At 36.1% G+C, this 26575-nt stretch overlaps 1 protein-coding gene across 1 annotated transcript in view; it reads left to right on the forward strand.

The window, feature by feature from the left end:
* The window catches only part of col4a6 (collagen, type IV, alpha 6), a 125814-nt gene that overhangs the window by 70778 nt on the left and 28461 nt on the right, over positions 1-26575 (forward strand). The window contains exons 5-12 of the mRNA XM_084108197.1: positions 15647-15781; positions 16386-16430; positions 16512-16628; positions 16889-16948; positions 19637-19714; positions 19835-19870; positions 20172-20213; positions 23964-24050. Of these exons, the coding sequence (XP_083964323.1) occupies positions 15647-15781; positions 16386-16430; positions 16512-16628; positions 16889-16948; positions 19637-19714; positions 19835-19870; positions 20172-20213; positions 23964-24050 (600 nt within the window). The remainder of the gene's footprint in view (positions 1-15646; positions 15782-16385; positions 16431-16511; positions 16629-16888; positions 16949-19636; positions 19715-19834; positions 19871-20171; positions 20214-23963; positions 24051-26575) is intronic.

The raw sequence follows: 26575 nt of genomic DNA on the forward strand, positions 1-26575 counted from the left end.
CTATGCAAACCTAGCGGAAAGGTATGTGAAAGAACCATAATAATAAGCTAACCAGTAGCACATTGCTGCATGTAACCATATATATATATACACAGTATATACTGTGCACATGATATAAATGGTTGAATGGGACTGTAAATGATATAAATAAACCTTTTAAAATTTTGCATTTATTTGATCAAAACAGTACATTTTGTAAAATGGTATTACAATTTAAATGAACTGTTTTGTTTTAATATATTTTAAAATTAAATTTATTCCTGTGATGTCAAAGCTGAATTTTCAGCATCATTACTCAGTCTTCAGTGTCACATGATCCTTCAGAAATGATTCTAATATGCTGATTTGCTGCTCAAGAAACATTTCTTATTATTATCAATGTTGAAAACAGTGGATAACCACAGTTTGTGGAAACCATGGTAAAAAAATATTCAGGATTCTTTGATGAATAGAATGTTCAAAGAACAGCATTTATTTGAATTAGATTTTTTTTGTAACAATGAACAAGTCTTTTCTGTCACTTTTGATCAATTTAATGCATTCTTTTTAAAAAGAAACAATCTTACAACTGCCAGACTTTTGAATGGTTGTGTGTATATTATTCTGTATGAAGTATTGAGTTGCGATCTGTGGACACGTGGTAGTGAGGGGAAATGTAGTGTCATAAATTAGATTTTAAAAAAAGAAAATCAAATGAAATTGTACATTGTTGTTTAGAACATTCTAGTGGAAATGTTGCTGTTTTAAAAACTAATTGCAGCTGGGCATGTTTTGTCTCATGTCTCAAGAATCAGTGAGGCTTCATAAAAATTGTTACCCGCACAGTTCTCAGACAGATACGTCAAAGGAATACACCTGCCTGCATGAGGCCATTCCTCAAGAATCTGTTTCCAGCTGTCTCAGAGCCCTTCTTAAAGACAAACATCAGCCATGATGAGCCATTTTAGAGCGTTCTTCTTTGGTCAGCCACCCAACAAAAACAGGCGCCCATACTGGTCTCATTTGCACCAATAACATCCGCTTCCAGACAGGTCAGAGGTTGTAGGATGCTGACATGGTTGAGTTAAGGGCAGCCAAAGAAAAGCAACACTGGCTTTCATGTGTGCAGAGCATGTGTGACCACTTTAGCCATCCATACTCAGTCTGTCCACTCTTAGAACATCCCCGGCCTTGATTTACTCTCAGTTAGGTTTATAAAAAGACACGTTGTCTGAATACAGTGGTGGTGAATAGTGAGTATGTAATGTAATGCACAATATGAAATTTATTTTTCTTGCATTACACTCTAGATTAGTCTTATAACAAGTCACTCATCCCAGATGTCACAGTAGACAATCAATATCCAACATACACAAATTCTCACAGTAAATCAGATAAATAGAATTGCAAGTGTTTGTGTGTCTGTTTATGCTGATGTTTCTTTCTCTTTGATTTCATATTGTGATGTTTAGAACTGATGTTTACGACCGTCCAATGTGTAGTTTTCTAGAAAAGGGGTAATATTATGTTCCTTAAAGGGATAGTTCACCCAAAATTCTGTCCTCGTTTACTCACCCTCATTTTGTTTAATCTATCTTTGAAACATAAAAGATAATGAAACCTGAGAGATTTCTGTCCCTCCATTGAAAGGTCATTTACCCAAATCTCCACCAAAATGAGTGTTTCTCTTCAAAAGCCTCAGTTTAAATCACTCAATTATGAATTACTTTTACAATCTCTTTCTAACTTTTAGAAACATCAACGTTTTGGTGGAATGGGTAGAAAGGTTGCATTTTAAAGATGAGTGAAAGTCTTACGTCATAATTTACCCACCCGCCTCATGTCATTCCAAACGAATCATTTTCATTTGTGGGATGAACCTTTAAAGTTAACAGCTGTACATTCTAAGTTTTACAGCATATAGGGGGGGGGGGGGGGGAAATCACATAAAACACGCAGACATGCTGTTTTATCACCCTCTGTTATCTGTTTCATGTCAGACTGTTATCTTTTATCTGTTATCACACAAACACAATCCAAACAAATGTGAGTCGTGTGTTTTGGCTACAGATGATTTACTCAAACATCTTGACTAGAGAGAGACATGCTTGAGGGGAAAAAAAGCCATAGCTCTTCCTGCATCCCCAGCTAGCAATTTTGCATTTAAAAGACATTTAACAGCCGTCCATACACAGCCCTGACGTCTAAAACCAAGCAAATTTCACCAAGCGCATTCAGTGAAAATTTTACTTACCATAGCCCAAGAATAGATACACAGGCTACTCAGAGAACATGTCAAAGAAATGAAACCAAACACCTTGTAATCACTGTTGTCTTTGCTTACATGATGGAATATATAATAATATACATCTTGCAAGTTATTTTGACAAAAACATACATGTAAACAAATTTAAGGTTATTTTGGCTAGAAGTGGGTTACTCATTGCCGGACTATCGGGTCTAGTTAACCTAGATGGTGAAATGACGGCCACTGCTTGCTGGGTCAGTTAGTGGAATTACATGTGCAGCCAGTTATAATCATACTTTTCACAGGTTTTTCACATAGTTGTATGTCACCTCTGTCTTGCACACAATGCAGAGGCCAATTGGAGTCTAAATAACACACATGGTGGACAAAACTAGCATGGACTTGTATGATTTCAGTTGGACTAACTCAGCTAAAAGGGGGTCTCATTAATTGCGAGGATTATTTCGTACTTGTTTGTACAGGAGAACTTCTCACAAAAAATATCTGCCTAATTCACAACACGTTCGTAAGCACATACATGTCTTGCCAAATCCTCGAGCAATGCCAAGTGTGCCATTCTCACCAGTTCTCACAATAAACACCTTTTATACAGATCCAGATTACAGAGCTCTCATTGGCCAGCTATATATACGAGTACATCTGCGTTATTCAGATTATATAATGCAGCTTTTCTTACTCTTTAACTAGATGATGGAATGTATTTAAGATTAAATTGTATTATTTAGTCATTTTATTATATAAATTTATATGGATTATATAATACAATTAATGCAACATACTTCAATATAATTATAGTCGTGTTAGGATGAAATATAACTTCTTAATATGATTATAAGGCCGTACAAAGTAAGTGCTTTTTGGTTTTAGTTGTTCCTATATTTTATTACGAAATATTTGGTGAATGGTGATTTGTTCTTAAAATCGTTTGTACGCACATTTCACGCACAAATTTGTGTGTACGCATGCTTAGTGAATGAAACCCAGGGAACGGTCTCATTAACATAACGATCATTAAGAGTTATCTGGTCTTTAATAATGTTCTCAAAATGTTAGCACAAAAACATTATTTATACATGGTTCATGGTACGTTTGTTTCAAAACATTTTTAGTTGGACATTTTTTTTAAATGTTACTACTTGTTTCAGAATGTTCAGAGAACATTCAAATGTAACATTTCCTTAATGTTCCCAAATGTAACATTCCCAAAATTCAGAGATTCAGAGAACATTTCCATAGTAATTCCATAACTAAATGGGAACGTTAGCAAAACTTTCTTAGAACATATTTTTGTTTTCTGGGAAATCATTTACATGATGAATTTTTGTTTTAGTCTGACTGAAATCTAACATTTAAAGTGTATGTAAACGCACTTACTATGAACAGCCAGGTGTCGTGTTGATCCAGAAGTGTAAACAATCCTTACTTGTTTAGACTAACCAAGTGTACTCTCGTAGATTAGGTTAACAAGACTGATAATGTCACATTTAGATGTAAATGATTTAGACTTCCTATATGTTTGCGTTCTGTATCCTTGTCTCTGCTGTTAGCCTATTCTAAGGCAAAAAAAAAAAAAAAATCATTCATAATGAGATTAAAGGAGGTGAGAGGTCATTTTCACAAAGACCCCAACATGACTTTTGGCTCTTGTAACTTTTGACCCTTGGTGTGATGTCTTGACCTAACAGGTTAAAGTTGTTATAAAAAGTCTTGGTTATTAACCACACTTTCTTTGCATGAAACTTCAGCAGTGTCTTTGGAAATAAGACTGTCCCCTACTGGGGATCAGATGTAAGTACCAGTGCAAAAATGTATGTTTAAAAAACACATATAAGGTTGAACACATCACAGATTATATGTAACTAATAATAATATGACTACATCTGTAGATAAGATATAATCATGGCATCTGATGTCAGATGTATAATCTGATATGAGGTTACAGCAATGCAATTTGTTTGCCCTATATGCTGGTAGATTGCAAAACACTGTTTAGTGTATGCATAGCACTCTCTCTCCAACTATCTTTTTAATCATTTTTATTCTTTGCTTCCAGCATTGTTATTGCGTACACATAGTTTATGGAATTTTTATGCTTAAATGTCTTTGTCATGGATCTATTTTGTATGGAAAATGTATTGCCAAAAATGTTTGATTTGATTGAAAATTGTCATAAGCTTTTGCTGACAGCCTTATCATGTTTGTTTTTCTTGTGTGCAGCTTTATTTAATAATTTCTGATTCTAATATCAATTTATTAGCCAAAATATTAAATGAAAAAAGTGAGACCTCTAAATAGCCATTGTCACATCTGTTATTTTATTTATTTTTTCCAAATAATTTTAAGGTGCCCTGTTTTTATAGATTTGTTTTTTACCCCACAGTAACAGATTAAATTTGAAATATAAGTTCCATGGTCTTTTAGCTGTATGCAAACTTCTCCATGGTTATACCCAGCTAACAAAAAAATGTTCTTATGTTTTGTATTAAGTTATGAAAACATTATTTCAAAAAACTGGATGTTTTGAACTTTCAGGAAACATTCAGAAATAATGTTTTCATAACATTTTCGATATGATTTTCTTATACATAAAAAATGGACGTTTTGAAGGTTTAAAAAACATTCCGAAGTATAATGTTTTCATAATTTAATGTTAGCAAAACAATCTAAGAACATATTTTTCCATGAACAATATATAAATAACGTTTTTGTGTTAGCGTTTTGATAACTTTTTTTAAAGACCAGTTAACTTTGAAAGTGTTCCCTGTGAGCTGGGAATCTGCTAAATGTGACTATAAGGCATGAAGATTTTAAGATATTATAAACATTATAACATCATCATTTTCTGTAAAGCTGCTTTGAAACAATGTGTATTGTAAAAAGTAGAGCCCGACCGATATGGATTTTTGGGCGCCGATGCCGATACCGATAAAAAAAAAGCCAGATACCGATATATCGGCCGATATTATTTATGTGTATATTATAATACAGTAGCAATATTATTTGTGTATTATAGTACAGTAAGTTTGGACACACTTTCCAATTGGTGTGTACAAACTTTTGATGGGTACTGTGTATAGAATACACAGTATAAACAGAATAAATATATAAACGGTTTGCAATGATCACTCAAATGTGGTGATCAAACACTTGTGTGACAAAGATATGTAATGGAGGCAGGGTGAATGATAGAATGAGAATTTGAGCTGTAACCAAACTAGTTTGCATTGCATTTTATATTATATTATATTCTAAATACTGTTGCATAATCTTCACTAACGACTTTGTCTTTTAATTTAGTCACGTTATTTAAAACATAACTTGTATCAATAAATATATCAAAAGTGTCACTGACAAAACCTTATCTTCTATTTTTAATCTAAATTTCTCTAATATCTACCAGTGGAGGAAGAACTCAGATCTTTTTAGTAAAGTAAAATTAATAATATCATAATGAAAACGTTTATAATTACATATGTACAGTAGTTTTATACTATTTTAAATAAGTAGTAAGCAAAATGTACTAAACGTGAAACTAGGCTATAGGGCTGGACCCGAATATTTGAATATTCGTTTGGTGGGTTGATATTCGATTAGAAAATTTGACATTCGAATATTCGTTTTTTTTGTTGTTTTTTTACATCTGGGATCCCCCGCGAAACGGTTCTCATTCGCGCTTGAATAAGGCCGGCGACACACTGACTGCGTGGCATGGCCATTTTTATTTCGGCTCCCATGTTAACAGGTTGGAGTTTGCACACTGCCTGCGTGAGACACGCGTCTCTCAGGCGCGGCTCGAGCCACGCGGAAAACGCATGCAAGCTAGAAATAGAACCGACGCGCAAGTGTTCCAGCAACGGGAGTGTTCTCTGGATAGAGCGCAGAACAGCGGAGTTTGTATGGACGAAGTGCATGTCTGAGCTTGTGTTTTGGATTAAGCTGTGTTGCTTTGACATTGTGGAAAATAGAATAATAGAAACAAAATGTATTAGCCTTTTTACCCGTTATTATCAATCTAAATTAATCTCGTTTTTAATTTAACTTAATTTCGTTTTTCTTTATTTAAATTTCGTTTTTCTTTATTTAAATTTTGTTTTTTCTTTATTTAAATTTCGTTTTTTCTTTATTTAAATTTCGTTTTTCTTTATTTAAATTTCATTTTTCTTTATTTAAATTTCGTTTTTCTTTATTTAAATTTCGTTTAATTTCTTTATTTAAATTTCGTTTTTCTGTATTTAAATTTCGTTTTTCTTTATTTAAATCTACCCTTTACTGTGTCAGTAATTTTGTTAGTCAGAAAAATATTAGACTACCTTAAAAGTATTGCTTAATTTAACAGACCTGTGTGTGTGCGTTTTATATCACTAGTGCAGTGTCCGTTCTCGGACGCGTTCTCTGCCCGCGTGAGGTGCGCTGCTTCCGCTCGCACTGTTCTGTAGTTTACTAAAAGTGTATTAATTCTGAACGTGTCGCGTCTCGCGTGTCCATCTGGCTACTCTTAATGCAAAATGGCACTATATAAAGTGTTATAATTACATAAATTATTGGAATATTGCTTGATGTTGTAACTAGCAGAATGAGCTTTAACACTGTGTCTACACGGACGCGGCCGTTATTTTTTTGCCACTTTTGCCAGTTCTTTGTGACAGCTTTTAGGTGCTTTATTAGCAGCGCCAGCGCCATCCTTACATAAATCACTGCATCGCTGCATTTTTTTAAATATTAATTTATCGGCCATTATAAATGCCGATACCGATAGTTAGGAAAATGCCTTATATCGGCCGATAATATCGGCCCGCCGATATATCGGTCGGGCTCTAGTAAAAAGCACTGTACAAAATTACTTATAGAACTAAAACACTTATAGAACAAATAACACTGTAAGGAAGTTTCATTAAAATTGCTCTCACAACGTTTAATGCAACATTCCAAAAACATTCAGAAAATATTAATAACATCATCAAGTCATTCTGAGAATGTTGTTCTAAGAACGTTTTCTCTCAATGTTATGAGAATGTTCTTCAAGTAAGGACGTTCCATGTACGTTGTTCTCACAACTTTTTCTCTCTTCATTACGAGAACATTTTATGATAACATTATAAAAACATTTAGCAAATAAAATAACATTACAAGGACGTTCTGAGAATGTTTTCTCTCAATATTACGATAACGTATAGTAACATTATAAGAACGTTCCATAAACATTATATGAACATTTTGTCTTAACATTTACATAACTTTTAAAGAACTTAAGTGGAAGTTATGGGGATGTTCCGTTATATGCATACAGTATACAGTATGTTTATACAGACATATACAATCTCATCCAATCAGGCACAGTCTTGTTTACCGTCTGCTGAAAAATTAGTTGATAGAGAAGCAAAGCAGGTAAATGTTCCAAGAAAGTCTATGAAAGCTTCAAATAGATATTGAATGATGAAGGTCTCACACAAAATCATTAAACTGTTAAATGCCAAACAGTTTATACATTTTGCACGCACACTTAAACACACTGTGACTCATTCATTTATCACATTAACATGCCTGCAGGTTTAAGTTTTGAACAAGAGAAAGACTGCTGAGTCAGTGTGTGTGTGTTTTCTCTGGTGTCTGCCTGGCACTGCTGCTTCTTTCGCTTCTACACTCGGAGTGGTGCACTCGGAGAAATTTGGTTATCAAGGCTGAATCACTCAGTCCGCACCCTACCCCTTTCTGATGTGTTTCCTAAAGCTGCTTCCATCACCGCTCCCGATGAACACATGGCGCGACAGGTAAAATCAGGCCTGAGCCTCGCTGCCCACGAACAATAGTTCCTACCAAATCCTCAGAGCCAACAGGACTGAGCCGGGGGAATCTGTTGGCTCATGAATTCTGTTGGACGTTCCGACAGGAAGTGAGGTGCTTGCTCACTAGCCAGGCGAGTAAGACTGGTTGGCTTAAAAAGGCAGAATGAGTTCTATTGTGTCCATTGTGAGGAGGCAGATTTGTGCCACAAACGAAGCAGTCTAGTGCGCGCTAATGTGGTTGGAAGTCACTTTTTCCATCTTCGTGTTGTTAATATCGATGTTTACAAGTTGAAATATGAAGCAGAGTGTGAAGGAGACAGATGAGAGCAGATCACAGTCTCGTAATGGCTTGTGGGAATGGAGAAGAATGCTATAGTGGTTCCATAAGAAGTTCCACTTGTCTAGTGCATTTCCTTTGGTGTTGGAATGCAGTTCAAATCATCATCAGAACAGTCGACTCACTGGTCGGCAGTGGTCGCACCACTTACCTTAAATGAAACAACTCGATTTTTATGTTTTCTGAAGGGCAATGCCAAAGTCACCAATCCATGTCCATTCCTGTTCCTTGAGGGCTGGGTTTCTTCCTTGCCTCAGAGCTAATAGAGCTGCAGTGATGATGTATTTTTGTAGGCCAGCCCGGAACACTGGTTCACCCTGGTTCCCTCGACAAAAACCCAATAGGATTTTTCCACTGGCTTCTGGATTATTGCAGAAAATAAGCTCTGTGACTAACAAAAGTTTATGATTTTTACACTTTTTGTTCATCATCATGATCTTCACATATTAACACAACTTTTAATCATTTTGAAGCCTAAAAACAATTGGCAGCTGTAAAAAGCTAACAATAGGCTATAAACAAGACTCACAACTCTTTCAATCTTTATTTACAAAACATTTTCCATGAAAGATCAAGTTATAATAGTTTGCAAGAGCATGATTATAGATACAGTGAGGCTGTGAAAGCAGACTATAGTGTGTAGATGAGTTTTCCTGTTCGGTGTGATAATATTTAATGTCCCCGACAACATTTGTATTCCCATTTAGCTACTTGTGAGCAACCACCTTTTTCAAGACAAGCAAGCACTACAACAACAGAAAAAAAAGGGATGTATTTTATGATGTAGGATAAAATGTGAAAATATCTATCCAAAACCTATTAAAAACCTCATTGACTTCAGGATGATGGAAGTGCTAAAATGCTAACTCATTTCCGGGTTTTAGCCTACTAAAATACATCATCCCTGCAGCACTGTATTAAACACACCTGTACCAGCTAATAAAGGTCTTCGGGATTACAAGCAACTTCTAAAGAGTCAAGTCAAGTCAAGTCAAGTGTATTTATATAGCGCTTTTCACAATACAGATTGCATCAAAGCAGCTTCACAGCATTAAACCAAAATAACACAACAAGGTTGTTTCTAGTGTAAATTTATTGATTGATAAAATTAAATTAATATCCCCAAAATATCCCCAACTGAGCAAGCCAAAGGCAACAGTGGCAAGGAACCGAAAACTCCATCAAGTGACCCAATGGAGAAAAAAAACCTTGGGAGAACCCAGGCTCAGTCGGGGGCCAGTTCTCCTCTGGCATTTATAAACTAGAGGCCAGATTGTAGTTTGAACAGTAAGATTTAAAATGTTATATGAATGCCTGGCTGAAGAGATGCGTCTTTAATCTAGTTTTAAACTGGGAGAGCGAGTCTGAGCAACGAACAGTATCAGGAAGACTATTCCAGAGTTTTGGAGCTAAATGTGAAAATGCTCTCCCTCCTTTGGTGGATCTGGATATCCTAGGTATGACCAAAAGCCTCGAATTTAGTGATCTTAAAGAGCGCAATGGATTATAGGACGATAGAAGATCCGTTAAATAGACTGGAGCTAAGCCGTTTAGGGCTTTATAAGTCAGTAGCAATACCTTGTAATTAATACGGAACTTTATAGGTAACCAATGCAGTGATGATAAAATCGGTGTTATATGATCATATTTTCTTGATCTAGTAAGAACTCTAGCGGCAGCATTTTGGACTAACTGTAGCTTGTTTATTGAGGATGCAGGACAACCAGCTAATAAAGCATTACAGTAATCTAGTCTCGAGGTCATGAATGCATGAACTAACTTTTCTGCATCAGAAACTGATAGCATATTACGTAGCTTAGCAATGTTTCTAAGGTGGAAAAAGGCTGTTCTTGTAACATATGAAATATGATTTTCAAAAGACAGGTTGCAATCGAGTATAACACCCAGGTCTTTTACTGTAGAGGATAAAGTAACAGGACATCCTACGATGTCAAAGTTGTATTGTGAGAGGTTTTGTGGGCGGTTTTTTGAACCGATAAGTATTACCTCTGTCTTGTCTGGATTTAATAAAAGAAAATTACGCGTCATCCAATCTTTGATATCTTTAACACATTCTGTCAATTTGGATAATTTAGCGTTTTCATCCGGCCGTGATGAAATATATATTTGAGTGTCATCAGCATAACAATGGAAACTAATTCCATGTTTCCTTATAATATTTCCAAGTGGCAGCATATATATTGAGAATAACAGAGGGCCTAACACAGATCCCTGCGGCACTCCATAGTTTACTGGAGTTATGATCGATTTTCCTCCATTTAAAGAGACAAAATGGTAGCGGTCAGATAAGTATGATTTGAACCAGCTTAATGCTTGTCCTTGAACACCAGTATAATTTTGTAGTCGATCTAAGAGTATTGTGTGATCTATAGTATCGAACGCAGCACTTAGATCAAGTAAAACTAGTATTGAGAAACAGCCTTGGTCAGAAGCTAAAAGTAAATCGTTTGTGATTTTATGATAAAGAGACAGTGACGCTACACTTTTCATTCCATTGACTTTCATTCATAGGTATGCGAATACATTTGTGTGCTCAGTTTAGCGCGACTGCAGCTTAAAGGGATAGTTCACCCAAAAATGAAAATTAGCCCATGATTTACTCACCCTCAAGTCATCCTAGGTGTATATGACATTCTTGTCCTGGCTCTTCCTAGCTTTATAATGGCAGTGAATTGCTGTTTCGGTTTTGAAGTCCATAAAAGTGCATCTATCCATCATAAACAAACTCCACCCGGCTCCGTGGGGTTAATAAAGGCCTTCTGAAGCGAAGCGACGAGTTTGTGTAAGAAAAATATCCATATTTAAAACTTTATAAAGTAAAATAACTAGCTTCCGGCCAAACGAACATATGGATTGCACATAAGTCTAAAGCGAAACTTATGCGACGTACTGCCAAGGGTGTAATCTTTCAGAAAAACTGAAGCTTCCCCGCGGGCCGCCATTGATTAGCAGACAATCACCTGCTGTTAAGCATTCCATTGACTCCCATTCATTTTGGCGTCACTTTGACAGCGAATCTGAGGCGTTTAAATACTCCATTTGTATTTCTAAAGAAACACGAAAATGTATAAAAGGCTCCATTACCTTGTATCGTACGTTATGGCCCCGTAGAAGCAGTTTTTATAAAAATAGGCTAACGATTGCGTCATAACCACGCGACTCTCTTAGAGAAATTACCGTATGGACAGGAGGAGAAGCTCGCAGGCAATTGGGGGGACGTGGAGGCAAAATGACAAAATAATTAATCAGAATACTTAGCAAAAGTTGCTCCTGCTCCTAGCTCATGGACACCTCCTACTCACACTCTCCGTCTCTGTAAGATTCGTAAGGGAATGATTCAGATTTCTCTTGGCACAGCTACTAGAAGACTTACAACTGTCAGACAGGTTGCTCACGTCACATCTACGCCATCAAGCTCAGTTTGAGTCTGCGCAGTACGCTCAGCCATTAGGAAGTGAGTGCTTCTAATTGACTTCACTTTTCTCCGTTGAATCCAATGGGGTCGCTGTGTCCATTTCTTTTACTGTCTATGCGTACTGCTGATATTTACGCTACGCCATGACGCACTACGCTACTTACGATGTCACAAGTTGCGTAAGTTGCGCTTTGGGCGTAAGTAGACTGCGTATGGCCGTTTGCCCGGAAGCTAGAATTTTACTTTGTAATGTGTTAAATATGGATATTTTTCTTACACAAACTTTATTAACCCCACGGAGCCTTGTGGAGTTCGTTTATGATGGATAGAGGATAATTCACTGCCATTATAAATCTTGGAAATTTTTAAATATCCAATTGTATTCATCTGAAAGCAGAATGTCTTATACACCTAGGATGACTTGAGGGTGAGTAAATAATGGGATAATTTTACTTTTTGGGTGAACTATCCCTTTAAATCGAGAGCTAAACACCCTCCAAGGAGCAGGATAGTACACACCTGTGCTAGGATGTTGTGGATGGTTACCAGGGTATTACTGCATGGTTGTAAAGGTGTACTGAATGGTTATTAGCACATTAATATGCAATTGCTAACGTGCTAGAGTGTTTTGGGTGGTAGCTCAATGCAACCAAAAGGGCAGATTCAAAAATGAACCAAGATTCATTTTGTGATTCAAAAAGTTTTAAAAACTGTATGGTCTTGAATAAAAACAACATATATCGGGGGTTATTGATATTATTTGAGTTTATCTTTATTTTATGTTCTTTTGGGCATTTTAATTTAGATTAGAGATTGATTGTTTTAATATATTAATAATTAATCAATTTAGATTATTTTAAGTCATCCTGCACTACCCTCAGAACTTTGCTGTGGGCCCAACTACCTATTTAAGAAACATTGCTCTATATTTCCCAAGTCACTACAGTTAGTACAGTTACAGTAGTCTTCCGCTGAAAATATGTGGGCTTTACATAAACTAGATGGATAGCATTCAATGATTGGCGAGAGACTCTATTATATTGCTCAACTGCACATAGATCTTGTTTAATTCTTGGTGGTCTCAAACCAAGACTGCTTGTCTGGTTTAGCCTCAGATAAAATGTTAAGCCTCTGATGGCTTATGTGGGCAAGAAGTGACACATTCCTTCCTTCCCCCTCCATCACTGTTTAGAGGAATAGCTTGAAGGATAAAATGAAACCACATTAAAGTGTTTAAAAAGAAACTTTCTACAAAGCTAGTTGCTTTGAAACATTACACTTTCTATTATCTTGTTCTGTATTTTTCCACACTAATTCTCTATAATTCTCTCCTATGGCTGAAGTTCATTGAAAAAAAACACACACCCTGTAATGGCACATGCGTGCATACACCCTTAAAGGATTGTGGAATTTTTGTGGCTGTTATCCTGTTAAGATAGCATATCTTATATCTTATATCCCAGATCTTGTTTTTTTTTTTTTTTTTTGATTGTTCCACGTGGTGAGTTGCAAAATCTTGATTCTCTCCAGCAACATAAATAAAAAAAACCCTGCTTCTCACACCAGAAGTTGCATTATATTTAGACATTGTGTTTTGAATTTAAGGTTTGTTTGAAGTGTTTGCTTTCAAGACTTTTGACCATTTGACAACAAATTTATTGCTAAAGTATAATGTATTTTACACAGAAACATTTACACTCAACATTCTTCACAGATCTAACATTGCACTAGATTAATCATGCATTGTTGAATATTAAGAGATGCAGGTTAAGAAAATTTAGAGGATTGATGCATGCTTCATGCTATGAAATAACTAGTTTAACTAACAGAGTTAGAGTTATCTGGAAACATCAATTAAAGGACTTATGAACTCAGCTGTTCAATCACCTAATGGGTCACCAATATAGAGCCTTTTTTTTGCCTTTACGGGACTGGACAGTGTAGATGAGACAGGAAGGTAAAGGAGGTAGTGAGGACCAGAATCGGGATATGATACATGACGGAGACAATCCTGCAGGCTCTTCATATCATGTGAACTAACCACAGTGCCACAGCTCTAATGATCATTTTGAACTAACTCTTTAACAGAGGTGGACAGTAACAAAGTACATTTACTTGAGTACTGTACTTAAGTACACTTTTTGAGTATCTGTACTTTACTTGAGTATTATTTTTTCTGGAAACTTTTTACTTTAACTTCACTACATTTGAAAGACAAATATCGTACTTTTTACTCCACTACAATTCTGTCAAGGTCCTTGAGTAGAAAGTAACATCAGTCAGTGGATGATTTTGGTTGCAGGGGTTGCATTTTGGATGGAAATGAAAGTCGGGTTGACGTCAGAACCCTGCATCTGATTGACATCAGAACCCGACGTCAGATTGACGTTGGATATTGATTGAAAATAAAAGTCGGGTTGACGTCAGAACCCGACTGACATTGGATTCTGACATAAACCTGATTTTCATTTTCAACGTTGGGTTTGGTCTTCTAAATGTTGACTTTTGTCACTTTTTTGGAGCACACTAGCTTATAGATAACAGTAAGGCTAACATATTCATACTAAAAGCCAAAAAACTTTAAATAGGGCAATATTTGAGGGAACAGCCATTTGGGTGTCCGAAACCATTGTGGACGTTATTGAGTGCACTTATTCAATCTTACATTCAATCTCACATTCAATCCCACTACTGGAACTGTGTTCTAGATATAAATTTGATATTGATATGAGGGTAGGTAGGCAGGCGTAGATTCAGAGGCATACGGTACTTTAAGTATTACATACAACCAGTGGCGTAGGTTTGATTTTGAAATTGGTGGGGACGGGGACATCAATATAAATATATTTTAGGTTTTGATCGAAATTATTGCTAAGGATATATCAGTGTCACTGGATATTGGTAGGGACACGTCCCTAGCGTCCCTACTAAATTCTACGCCCCTGCATACAACAATGCAACAATAATAAAACAATGCATTGACATTTACTTTTTACTTTTGATACTTAAGTATTTTTAAAAACGAGTACTTCTGTACTTTTACTTAAGTAAAAATAGGTCTTTACAACTTTTACTTGTAACGGAGTAATATTTGACCAGTAGTATCTATACTTTCACTCAAGTAAGGAAGTTGTGTACTTCGTCCACCTCTGCTCTTTAAATATAAATATCTTAGAAATTGCAGCTTTATCTGACCATATAGAGCAAGCACGGCCATGCATATGCTCATCTTCAGTTAAAGTCTTGTTTTATGTGTGAATACTTCAGAATGGGGGTCTGATCGAGTCTGCACACTTGGGATGTGCACCTGCAGTCACAGCTTGGCTCTTCTCTGGAAGCCCTGTGTGCTGCATTCAGATAAACGTACTCCTTTTCGACTTACTCATTTCTTACTTGCCCTTTTATAAGCAATGCCCTAAATACTTCTATCAATAAATATTATGTACTCTATGTAGAGAGACCAGCTGCATTGAGTTAAAATGCTGGATTGTGTCGCCACCATTTGGTCAGCAGTGAGTATTACCAGTGGTAATTACAAACAAGTCATTTTATTATATCTTGACATTTAAAATGTGTTCTACTAAAACACACAATAATAAAATACTATTTATAACTTTTTTCTGCCATAAAAAGTGCATGGTTAAAGTAACAACTTGATATAATTGTAGGTTTTTGGTTTATGTGTATTCCCTTATGCACAAACATAATGCTACATTTCAATGTATTCATCTAGCAGACACTTTTATCCAAAGCGACTTACAAATGATGAATACAACATAGCAATTAATTTTAAGGAGGCATCTGTATTTGTAACTGCAACATCCATTTTTGTCTCCATCTAGGGTCGACCGGGGGAACTTGGACAAGTGGGCATCGGTGGTCCTGAGGGTTTCATTGGGGGCCCGGGGCCGGTTGGGCCCAAAGGAGAAAAGGGCCATGTAGGACGCAAAGGGCCCTCTGGACTAAATGGAGATAAGGTCAGATTACTTTGGTATATGTAGGGGAATTATAATTTATAACAGATATTCTTTTCTGCTTTGCTAAAATACTTACTGGATATTAATTATCAATGTGTAGTGCACATGGTGGTATCTTCTAACTTTACTCTGATTGGTTCAAGAAATCAAAAGATATGTTTTTGATTGGCTATGTTGCTCAACACTGCAAAAACACATTGTAAATAGAAACCTTTGACGCACTCCAGAGCGCAAACAAAGATACGCACTGGATCGCATGCCAAGTGTTTCGCCAATATGTCATTATTACAGACAAAACTGATCCCAGATCAGTAGTTACGGCCAGCTTTTCCTTCCAAAAGCAATCAGAAGCTGCAGTAGACAGGGGAAGGCAAGCTTACACACCTAAAACTTTGTTGCTTTTGTGCAATAGATGAACAACAATTTATTTGTTTTTAGATATTTTATCTTTAGATATTTCTATTTTGCGGGAGCCCTGCAAATAATTGTATTCTCCCGTAACCCGCACTCACCCATCAAATCTTGTCCCACGCTGCAATCGAGTGCCGAGGGAGTGCAGGTTTCAAAATGCCATTTTTTGTGTCTTTTATTTATTTTTTGACAGGGCCCAATGGGTGTTCCTGGGTTTTCTGGAAATGATGGTGTTCCTGTGAGTATAAAGTTCTTGTCTACCATAATTTCACCTTTCTCTGAAAATGGTTGACTAAGCTGTTTTTACCATGCTGTACAGGGACACCCTGGTCAAGTGGGTCCCCAGGGACCCCCAGGCCTCGACGGCTGTAATGGCACACGAGGTGACCCAGGTGACAGAGTCCGTGATGGAGTTCCTGGTAATCCTGGAGTTCCTGTAAGTTTAAGGGCTTTATGTGCATTTTAGGGTTAGGGAGTTAGCATCAAATATATACCAATTTAAATAAAAGTAGCAGTTTCGCTTACTAAATGAAGAAACCATCTTATCAAGTGCTAACTGCAGTGTCTATAAAAAATGTATCACTCAAGTTGCATGCTATATACAACAATATATATCTGTATTTTTAATAATATAAAAATATAGATCTATAGTTTTCATATTCACATGTGTTTTCTATTTTATTTACTTGATTATAGGGATACAGTGGTCAAAAAGGTCAAAAAGGAGAACCGTATTATATAACTATTCCAAGACCAGTAAGTTACAATCATTCTTTATGAAACCCAAGCAAATCACACATGCCAACATTTTATATGTACACACTCATATACACATCCAAATGTGGCATTTACTGACAGCCCTGTTAATAATATGTGTTGTGTGTTAGCTGTAAATCTGGGTGTGGAATGCAGACCTGTCTGGGAAAATCCCTCTGTCATTTTCAACACCTCATGCATCTTTTGTATAACCTGGGGGTTTTAAATCTTCTCAGGTGTGTGCAGCGCATGTAAGAAGGTTAACACCTTTTTCTGCTGTTTTAATAAAAAGAGTGGCTGACATGGGCATTTATCACTGACATTTGAGAGCTGTGTTAAAAAGAGGTGTAGTCCTCCGATGAATTTAAATCATTAATTACTCACCAACATGTTTAAAGGTACACTATGTAACTTTTGTCCCTCTAGTGGTTAAACTGCATGCATTTTGTGGAAGAATATTGTTTTGGTTGTGCTTCAGCTCTGTGTGAGCCTTTGTGAATATATGACCCTTTACATTAGATCATTTTTTACAATGGACTCTGTAAGAGAGCTGCATATGGCAATTTATCTGTTCAATAAAATACAACCCCATTTCCAGAATAGTTGGAACATTTTGTAAAATGCAATACAATCAAGAATCTGTGATTTGTTAATTTTCTTGAACCTTTATTTAACTGACAAATGTACAAAGAAAATATTTCCAATGTTTTCACTGACCAACTTAATTTTATTGTGTAAATATAAACGAGTTTTGATTTTGATGGCTGCAACACACTTCACAAAAGTTGGGACAGAGGCATGTTTACCACTGTTTCACATCACCTTTCCTTTTAATTACACTTTTTAATCATTTGGGAATTGAGGATACTAATTGTTGCAGTTTTGCAAGTGGAATATTTTCAGTATTTCCACTGTCTTCTAGACCATCTGGGATGAGCTTGGGCCCAGAGAACTCGCCGGCATCTCCACATAGAACTGATATATAGCTTTCTCCTTGTGTAACAGAGATTCAAGTGACATTTCTTGATGAAGCGTCAGACTGTGTTAAGTGAAAATGGTTTTCTAAAGTACTCCTGAGCAACAGAGTAGCATAGCATGATGGTTTCTCATGCAATGCCATCTGAGGGCTCAAAGGTCACACACATTCAACGGAGGTCTCCTGCTTTGCCCAACACAGACTGACTGCTTGCAAAGACAGAGAAGCTCCTTTTTCACCCAAACATGATACCCTCACCTGTTACCAATTCACCTACTCATTGTGGACTGTTTCAAAAGAGTTGGATAATCAAACCTTTATATTCATTTCACTTTTATTTTGCCTCTGTCCCAACTTTTTTGTAGTGTGTTGCAGCCATCAATATCAAAATTTGTTTATATTTTTCCAAATCCAGTTATTTTGGTCAGTGAAAACAGTGGAAAACTTTTATTTGTACTTTAGTCAGTTAAAAAAGGGTTCAAGAGAATGAACAAATCACAGATTGTGAATTTTATTGCATTTTACAAAATGTCCCAACTTTTCTGGAAATGGGGTTGTACCTTACTCACCTGTTGAGTAATAAAAGCACCATCTCTGTGTTGCTTTCTGTGTTTATCATTTCAGATATTCTCGCCATCTCTAAAAGGCCAAGCCAACGTTAATTCTCGTTTTATTAGGAGCTCTGTCTTGCTCTTTTCTCTATTTACGGATATGTCGAGACACGCACTGGCGAGTGATGAATGTACGCAATTTCCTGTGAAAACCACCCTGTCAGGTTTAAAATACAAACACTTATAATAAGCGTAGTGAATCATGTTAAGACAAAAACATGTTTTGGAAGAAGTATTGATTATGCATTGACTAATTGTGTTCATTAAAAAAAAAAAAAAAAAAAAAAAAGTTACATAGTGTACCTTCAATGAATGAGGACTGGAGCTTTCTAGCTTCAAAATAATATAAAAAAAACATAAAACGATCATAAAAGAGACCCTTTTAACTCATGTGTAAAGAGACTATTAATGTTCAGAAAATATTATCAATCTCTCTGTACTGACACTATTTTCATCCAATATATTGGATGATAACTTTCCAACATTGACAGTTATTGAACTAACCTGAATCAACATTCAATCTGAATTGAGCTGAATAGTGACACCATCACTTTAAGTTGAGCTGCCTTATAGCTGAAACTAATTATAATTTGATCTTAATTAATGAACTTTGCTACATTTACACTGTTATTGAGCTGAATTGAATCACCATTGAACTGATTTGAGGTGAATAATGACAGTACCGTCTTCTGTAGAGCAGATATATAGCTGAGATTATAGTCATTTTAAAATATCATTTTTTACCGAAAATCTTGACATCTGTTGTAGCTCTTTATGACACGTTTATGAGAAAAGAAGCTATGTCCAATTCATGAGCGATTGAATATTTTCAATCAATCAGTTGATCCAGTTCACAAAGCTGTTTGAATGATTCATTAATGATTCAGACCAATCCGCTTCTCAAGTTCAGCTGAATCATTGATCTGTTTGTAGTAGGTAATGGCATACTAGAGGTGAAGATTATCTGTGAATAGCCTAATGACTTACACTGTTTGTCACACAAAGATATCACGTGGCTTCAGAAAACTTTGAATATAGCTGTTTTTGACTAAAAACCAAATGTTGCCTTTTTGTAACTACACATTTTTGTAAAATCCTTAGCCATTTCTCACCGACGGCCCTCCAGGTCCAGCGGGATTTTCAGGTCCAATGGGGCCCCAAGGTCCAGAGGGATATCCTGTATGTATTATATCTATCTATCTATCTATGTATCTATCTATCTATTGCATATTTTCATTCGTGCACTATCTACCTACCTACCGTATAAAGTACAAATTTCACCGTTGCCTCCCTCCACAGGGTCTACCTGGTCCACCTGGTCCTCCTGGTCCTGCAGTAAGTTCAGATGTCTAAGGGACAATTTTGAAATTGCATGTTTTATGTTACATGATCCTATCATCTTTAACACTTTATCCTCCTGTCAGACGGGGGCAGTGTGCAAACATTTATGTACTTTTAAGAACTTGCCTTGGAATTAAAGTAATTGTAATTGGAATTACATAGTTTTATAGTTGTCTGATGTAAATTGTAAGTATCAACACATTTTATTTAGTGAAAGTGACCTCTGACTCCAGAATGGCTAAAATATCCATACATAAAAGTTTGCTGAATGTCTCTTATTCTGCTTATTCTACAGGGAAGTCGAGGTCAAGGATACAAAGGGGAGCCAGGAGAAAAGGTATGGGTTTCATCAACTTGCCAACAACTAAGCAGTTTTCCCACACACAATTGCTTTTAGTTTTCCCCATTAGCATCATTAGGTTCAGGTGTTGTGCTAATTTCATCCAATACTGTCAACGTATTTGTTCCATTAACACTTAAGATGCATTTTAGATTTAGATCTCTCTAGCTGAGTCCTGTGTGTTTGTTCATGTTTGTTTGAATGTTTTAATGAAAGCTTTTATGCTGATATGATTGCATGTGTTTGTTGGTGGTTAATTGGCCTAACAACACCATAAACAAACACTTCTCTGAGTGTCTCTGACATTAAAGACCCCCCAAAAATTGCTTTATGACCACAGTTTTCTGTCTTGTGATGACATATTACCCGTTGAAAGAGATCATATCGAATGGCTCGCGGCCTTGTTATTCAAATGGTAATTTGGGTTTAATTATTTCACAGTCAATAACCATAATTTTGTTCTTGCTGGCTTGTTGCAGGAGAGAGACATTTTCAGATTGGACAGAAGTCTGTGTAGTGCAAGATAATTCATCAATATCTCTTTCTTGGAAAAGAAAGACTGTAAATCTAAATGCTTATATTTGCTAAATGTGAAAATTCGTCAACATTTAGTAATACACTAGCATTTACAGTTGTGCTCAAAAGTTTACATACTCCTTGCAGAATCTGTAAAATGTCATTATTTGAACAAAATAAGAGGGATCACACAAAATGCATGTTATTTTTTTACTTAGTACTGTCCTGAACATTATATTTTACATAAAAGGTGTTTACATACATTCCACAAGACAAAAGAAAGAGCTGAATTTATGAAAATGACCCCGTTCAAAAGTTTACATTCCCTTGATACTATTGTGTGTCATTACTATTAAAAAAGGTTCAAACATTCACTGATTCTCCAGAAGGAAACATGATGCATTAAGAGCTTTGCAATTCAGAATTTGAATTGAATTTGAAATTGAAATTGAAGGTAAATTGTACATAATTTGTCTTCCGGGAAATATGTAAATATCTTCTGTTGCTTCTGAATGGCAGTGTTAAAAAAAAAAAAAAATTATATTTAAACAAAATAAGAATAATTTGGACATATTCATCCTGTTCAAAAGTGTTTCCTTTTGGAGCATCAGTGAATGTTTGAATCTAAATCATACAGTCACTGCTGGAAAAGGTTAAAATATGCAAAAGATGCTGGAAAACTGAAGAATTTGCAGGACCTGAATGATTTTTCTGAAGAATATTGGGCAGATACTCAAGAACAACTATCACAAAAAAAACAAACAGCCATGGATCATCCAGGTAATTACACACAGTATTAAGAATCAAGGGTATGTAAACTTTTGAATGGGGTCTTGTCTTGTGGACTATATGTAAACATCATTAATGTAAAATATCTTATTCAGGACAGTACTAAATAAAAAATAACATGCATTTTGTATGATCCCTCTTATTTTTGTTAAAATTATTAACATTTTCACAGATTCTGCAAGGGGTATGTAAACGTTTGAGCACGACTGTAGCCTGAAAGCTAACAGACATGGACTAAAGGCCCCAAAACTATCATTTTGATTTCATGGGGTCTTACAAGGCTAGTACTAAACGCTTTTCCACATATCTGTACTGTAACGAGACTGGCACACTCAGAGAATGTTTATAGTGTAACATTCAGTTAAAATATTATTTTAATCTGCTCGGGAACTGGTTAATAACAAGCTAGCTAAGAAGTTCTTTCTGTCTTTTGGATTGGACATTAAAAGATTATACTGCTTTTGTCTTTTGCATCACTCTTTCATTCTTATCATCTCCCTCTAGATTTTCTTGTCTTCCCTCTTTTCCAAATAGTTCTGTACTGCCAGCATGCCTATCTTGTTTCATTTATGTTTTAACCCAACTTCAGTATGTTTCTACTCATCTCAACACTCACTACACATAGTAAAAGCCTTTTCCTGCTATATAAAGGAATATATCCCTATGGTATGTTCAATGCGGAAAACACAGTTGAATCTTACTAATAAGCATGGTAACACTACGAAGTTTGGAATGTAATTTCCTTTACTTTTGAATGGCAGTTCACAGATTGCATACGTTAAAGAACAGTACCAGCAGTTTCTTCATAACTTGTAAAGTCAGTGTAAGAGTATTGTCATATTTCACTTGAAATCTCTGAGCTGCTATTCAATTTTCTGTTTTTGAGTGATCTGTTCTGGTGCTGGAATCACCTGCTCCAATCTTCTGTGTGCCTTTGTTTCCTTTGGTTGGGACACTTAACCCACAGAACACGAGAAAACAAGGACCAGTTAGTTCTATATGCAATCAATTGAAATTGTCAGATAAATCTATTAAATAAAAAAATAAAATAAAGGAGTTCACCAATAATATGCATGCATTTGTAGCAGTAACTATAATAAAAGGAGCCCTTAGTCCTGCTTCTCTCACTTTTCATTTCTGTCATTTTCTATCACTTCATTATCTTGCTTTCCTGTTTATTCTCTGTAAAAATCTTTTTCTTTATCATTCTTTTTGTTTAACTGGTTTTCCAGTAAAAATGTAAATACAAATAAAGTTAATAAAAATAAAATTATAGTTTTGTGACTTTTAGTTTATGTGTGTTAGCTTTGGCACCCTCTATATGCTAGTCTACGCTAAGTATAATAAAGTTCACATCTAGTAAGTATACACTGCATATTTACAGTCTTTCTCTTTTAGGGAATAATGACCAAAAATGACTCATTCTGCACTACAATTTATTCATTTTTTGTTAACTTGAAGCTATAGTCCACCCAAACATGAACATTCTGTCATCATTTACTCACCCAGATATTTTGAAAAATGTTGACAAACCTGTTTTGGTTCCCTTTGACTTCCATTGTATTTTTTGTCAAAGGGAACTGAAACTGTTAATTTTCCAACATTCTTCAAAATATCATATGTGTGTTCTGCTGAAGAAAGTCAGTCATGCAGGTTTGGAATGACATGAGAGTGAGTAGATGATGACCAAATGTTCATTTTTGGGTAGACTATCCCTTTAAATGCTTAAATTCTTGAAGGATTTGTTTAACTGACTACTGACCAGCAAATAGCAAATTATGGTTCATTGTTTTGATGTAACTGAAGCCTGTTTTTCAAACACTTAATTGTCACAGACTTCTTGTTTATATATTTTTAACAATTTTCCAATTTTTTTTTATTTTTACAGCACTTCAAGTTAAGCTATTCTTAGAAAAGAAAAAGAGTCAAATATATTTTTCTATAGGTCTATCATAATGCATGCGGTAGAGGGTTAATAGGAAAACAGAAAAACAGGAAAACAGAAAACTATGTTCATCTGTGATTGAAAATGGGAGCAATTTACTTAAATTGCAAAATTGCATCAGATGAAGATTTTTCAGAGAAGATAACTATAATTATAATATAACAATAATTGTTTTAGGCATAAACCTCATTAAATATGTTAAAAGTAAACTAAATGTGAGAAATATGAACTCAGGATATATATTGTTTTAAGGATGTTGAGACATTTTTACTGGAAAAAAAAAATATTTGTTGTTCTCACACTCTTTCAATACCCTTTGCTTTCACAACTTTCTTGAGACTTTTATGCTTTTTCTTTACCTGACCTTGACTCCTTCTCTCTCTCACTCTCTCTCTCTCTCTCTCTCTCTCTCTCTCTCTCTCTCTCTCTCTCTCTCTCTCTCTCTCTGATAAAGTCCTGGGCTCTAATGTGTCAAATGTCTGTGTTGTGGATCTCAGGGGGAAGTTGGTCTACCGGGACTCAGGGGCAATCCGGCCGTTCAGTTTAACGCACCAGCAATAAGCACTATCAACAAAGGAGAGAAGGTAACACACAGGGGAGCGGTGATGCCAACCTAGGAAGGGGCAGATCTAGGGTGAGAGGGATGGATGGTGGGGGAGAGAGGAGCGTTGGAGGGCACTGAACCACATCAGGGGAAATTGCTCCAAGGAAATTGGTCTGGAACATTCACACAGTTACGGGATTAACATTTGTAACCCCCCACCACAATCACCAATTATAATAATGTTTTCACAAAGAATACACATCATAGAGACATTGAAAGTACAAAGGGGGGATGGTTAGTTGCATAATGATTGAATGGGGAGAGATACAGACACATCCATTGTGTTGAATGTGTGGTTCATTACTAAAGCTCCTTCATTCTTCCTGTGTCCATTCATCTCCTTCTCACCCTGATCTCCTCGCTGCTCCGGCAGTGGTCACAGTCCACTTAACGTCCTTCTTCAAAACCCCAAAAAACTTCTCACCACATGCCACCTCCTCAAAATGCTCCGCCGCTACCGTCTCCAAACAGCCTCCCCATCACACCTCATCTTGCCCATATAAAAAAAATCTCTCTTCCTTGGTTACCGTATCCAGGGAGATGTGGGCCCGCCCGGTGACCCAGGCCTCCCACTGGTCAATGGAGTGGTGGAGCTTGTTGGCTTTCCAAAAGGAGACAAAGGAACTAAGGTTTGTGAGGAAAATGCAGCTGCGAGGATCTAGAACTAGGATGCTGTCAATCGACGCCGTCCTCCTCAACTTCTTTTTTTACAGTTTCTTTGTCCACTTACTCTATACCTCAGGCCTGCTATCCAGGAGGGTGACGTCCACCTCGTGCTTACTGTATAAATCCCATGCTTCACCCTGTGGTGAACTTTGAGGGTGGTGTTTGTAAATTCTTCATATTTGGTGGTGATTTCAGTCACATGTGACAAATGATTTTAAAGTCTAATATTTCCAAAGGTGCTTTCTTAAAGGAACACGCCAACTTTTTGGGACTTTAGTTTATTCACCGTATCCCCCAGAGTTAGATAAGTCCATACATACCCTTTTCATCTCTGTGCGTGCCATTGTGGTGAACAAATGAGTCCTACTGAAGAGATGAGTCCGAGCTTAGGACCCAAGCAATCGGATTGGTTCAAAGCACATTTTATGGGTAATCGCTTTAGTGCCTGGGTACAAATCATACAAAATCTCTTTATTATAGAAGACGTTTGTACTACGTTATAACGAGTCATTAATGTATTTTAACTCATACGTTTCATATACTAGTTTTTAACCGAAGCTATAGATTGTGAAATTAAACATTTCTCGTTGTTAGTGTGTTTTTTTTATTATAAATAAACAACATATTTGAGCTTCAAACTACATTCTCGACTGAGAAACTCTTAAAACTACATTTCGTGACACAATAATGTAGTATTTAAATTTAAAGTATTAAATTTAAGTATTTAAATTAGTATTTTTAAATTTGGCGGTCTTTCTCCTCTGACGCAACTTAATTTGAGATTTTAAATATTATCTTTAGAATATATACAATTTACATATACAATTTAATTTAATCGTACCTTGCATATAGCAACGGGATTTAGCATTCTACATAAAGCTACCACATAATGACACTAAAACAGTTCACATTAGCTACAAGTTGTCGTGAGAACAGATTTAGATCAGGCATACTACTGGCATACTAATGGGGTCCCTAGCTCGGACTCATCTCTTCAATAGGACTCATTTGTTCACCACACCATACTCTGCCTGACGCACCCACTGCTAGCATAGCTTAGCACAAAGACTGGAGGTAAACGGCTCCAGCTAGCATACTGCTCCCAATAAGTGACAAAATAACGCCAACATTTTCCTTTTTACATGTTGTGATTCCTTTAAATTATGTGTGCATATTTGCAGTGGCCCTAAGGAGGACACTTCAGCCACACTTATGTATGAATATTACACAAATGTAAGAATATCATTATCTAATGAAGATAATGGCCTGGACAATGAAAATCATTTGAAGTGTGGCTCAAGTTTCAAATTAGATATCTAAAACATTGGCTGCGTCCGAAAGCTTAAAAATGCTGCCTTCGGAGGATGCATTCCAAGGTAGGAAGGCATCAAGAAACATCCAAATCCAATATTGGCTTCCTGTCTCCTGCGATACCGTCATCTGAGTGGTCTTTGAAAGCACCATAGATATTTTCTTCGCTGCCTTTGAGATCTCACAATCCTGTACAGTGTGTTCAGTGACACTTGAGCTAAAAATAAAGATGGCGTCTGAACAATGTTTTCCACTTTTGCTGTTATTTTAATTTAATGCTGTTATTGCTGTTCAATAAATTAATATTGATTAATTAAATATTCGCTTAGTTATAAACTAAAGATCTCTCTATTATGTTGTAGATCATTAAACCGTTATTAGGGTTGGGAATCGAAATCGATTCCAGTTCTGGAATCGAATACTTGAGCTCAGGAATCGGATACTAGTTATAAAATTAAAAATTAAATTCCTCGAATCGATTCCTTTGTGAGCATTTCAATATGACTTTGCAAGCGCGAGAGGACTCAT

This window comes from Abramis brama (assembly GCF_963993115.1).
Source record: "Abramis brama genome assembly, chromosome: 3".
Lineage (NCBI taxonomy): Eukaryota > Metazoa > Chordata > Actinopteri > Cypriniformes > Leuciscidae > Abramis > Abramis brama.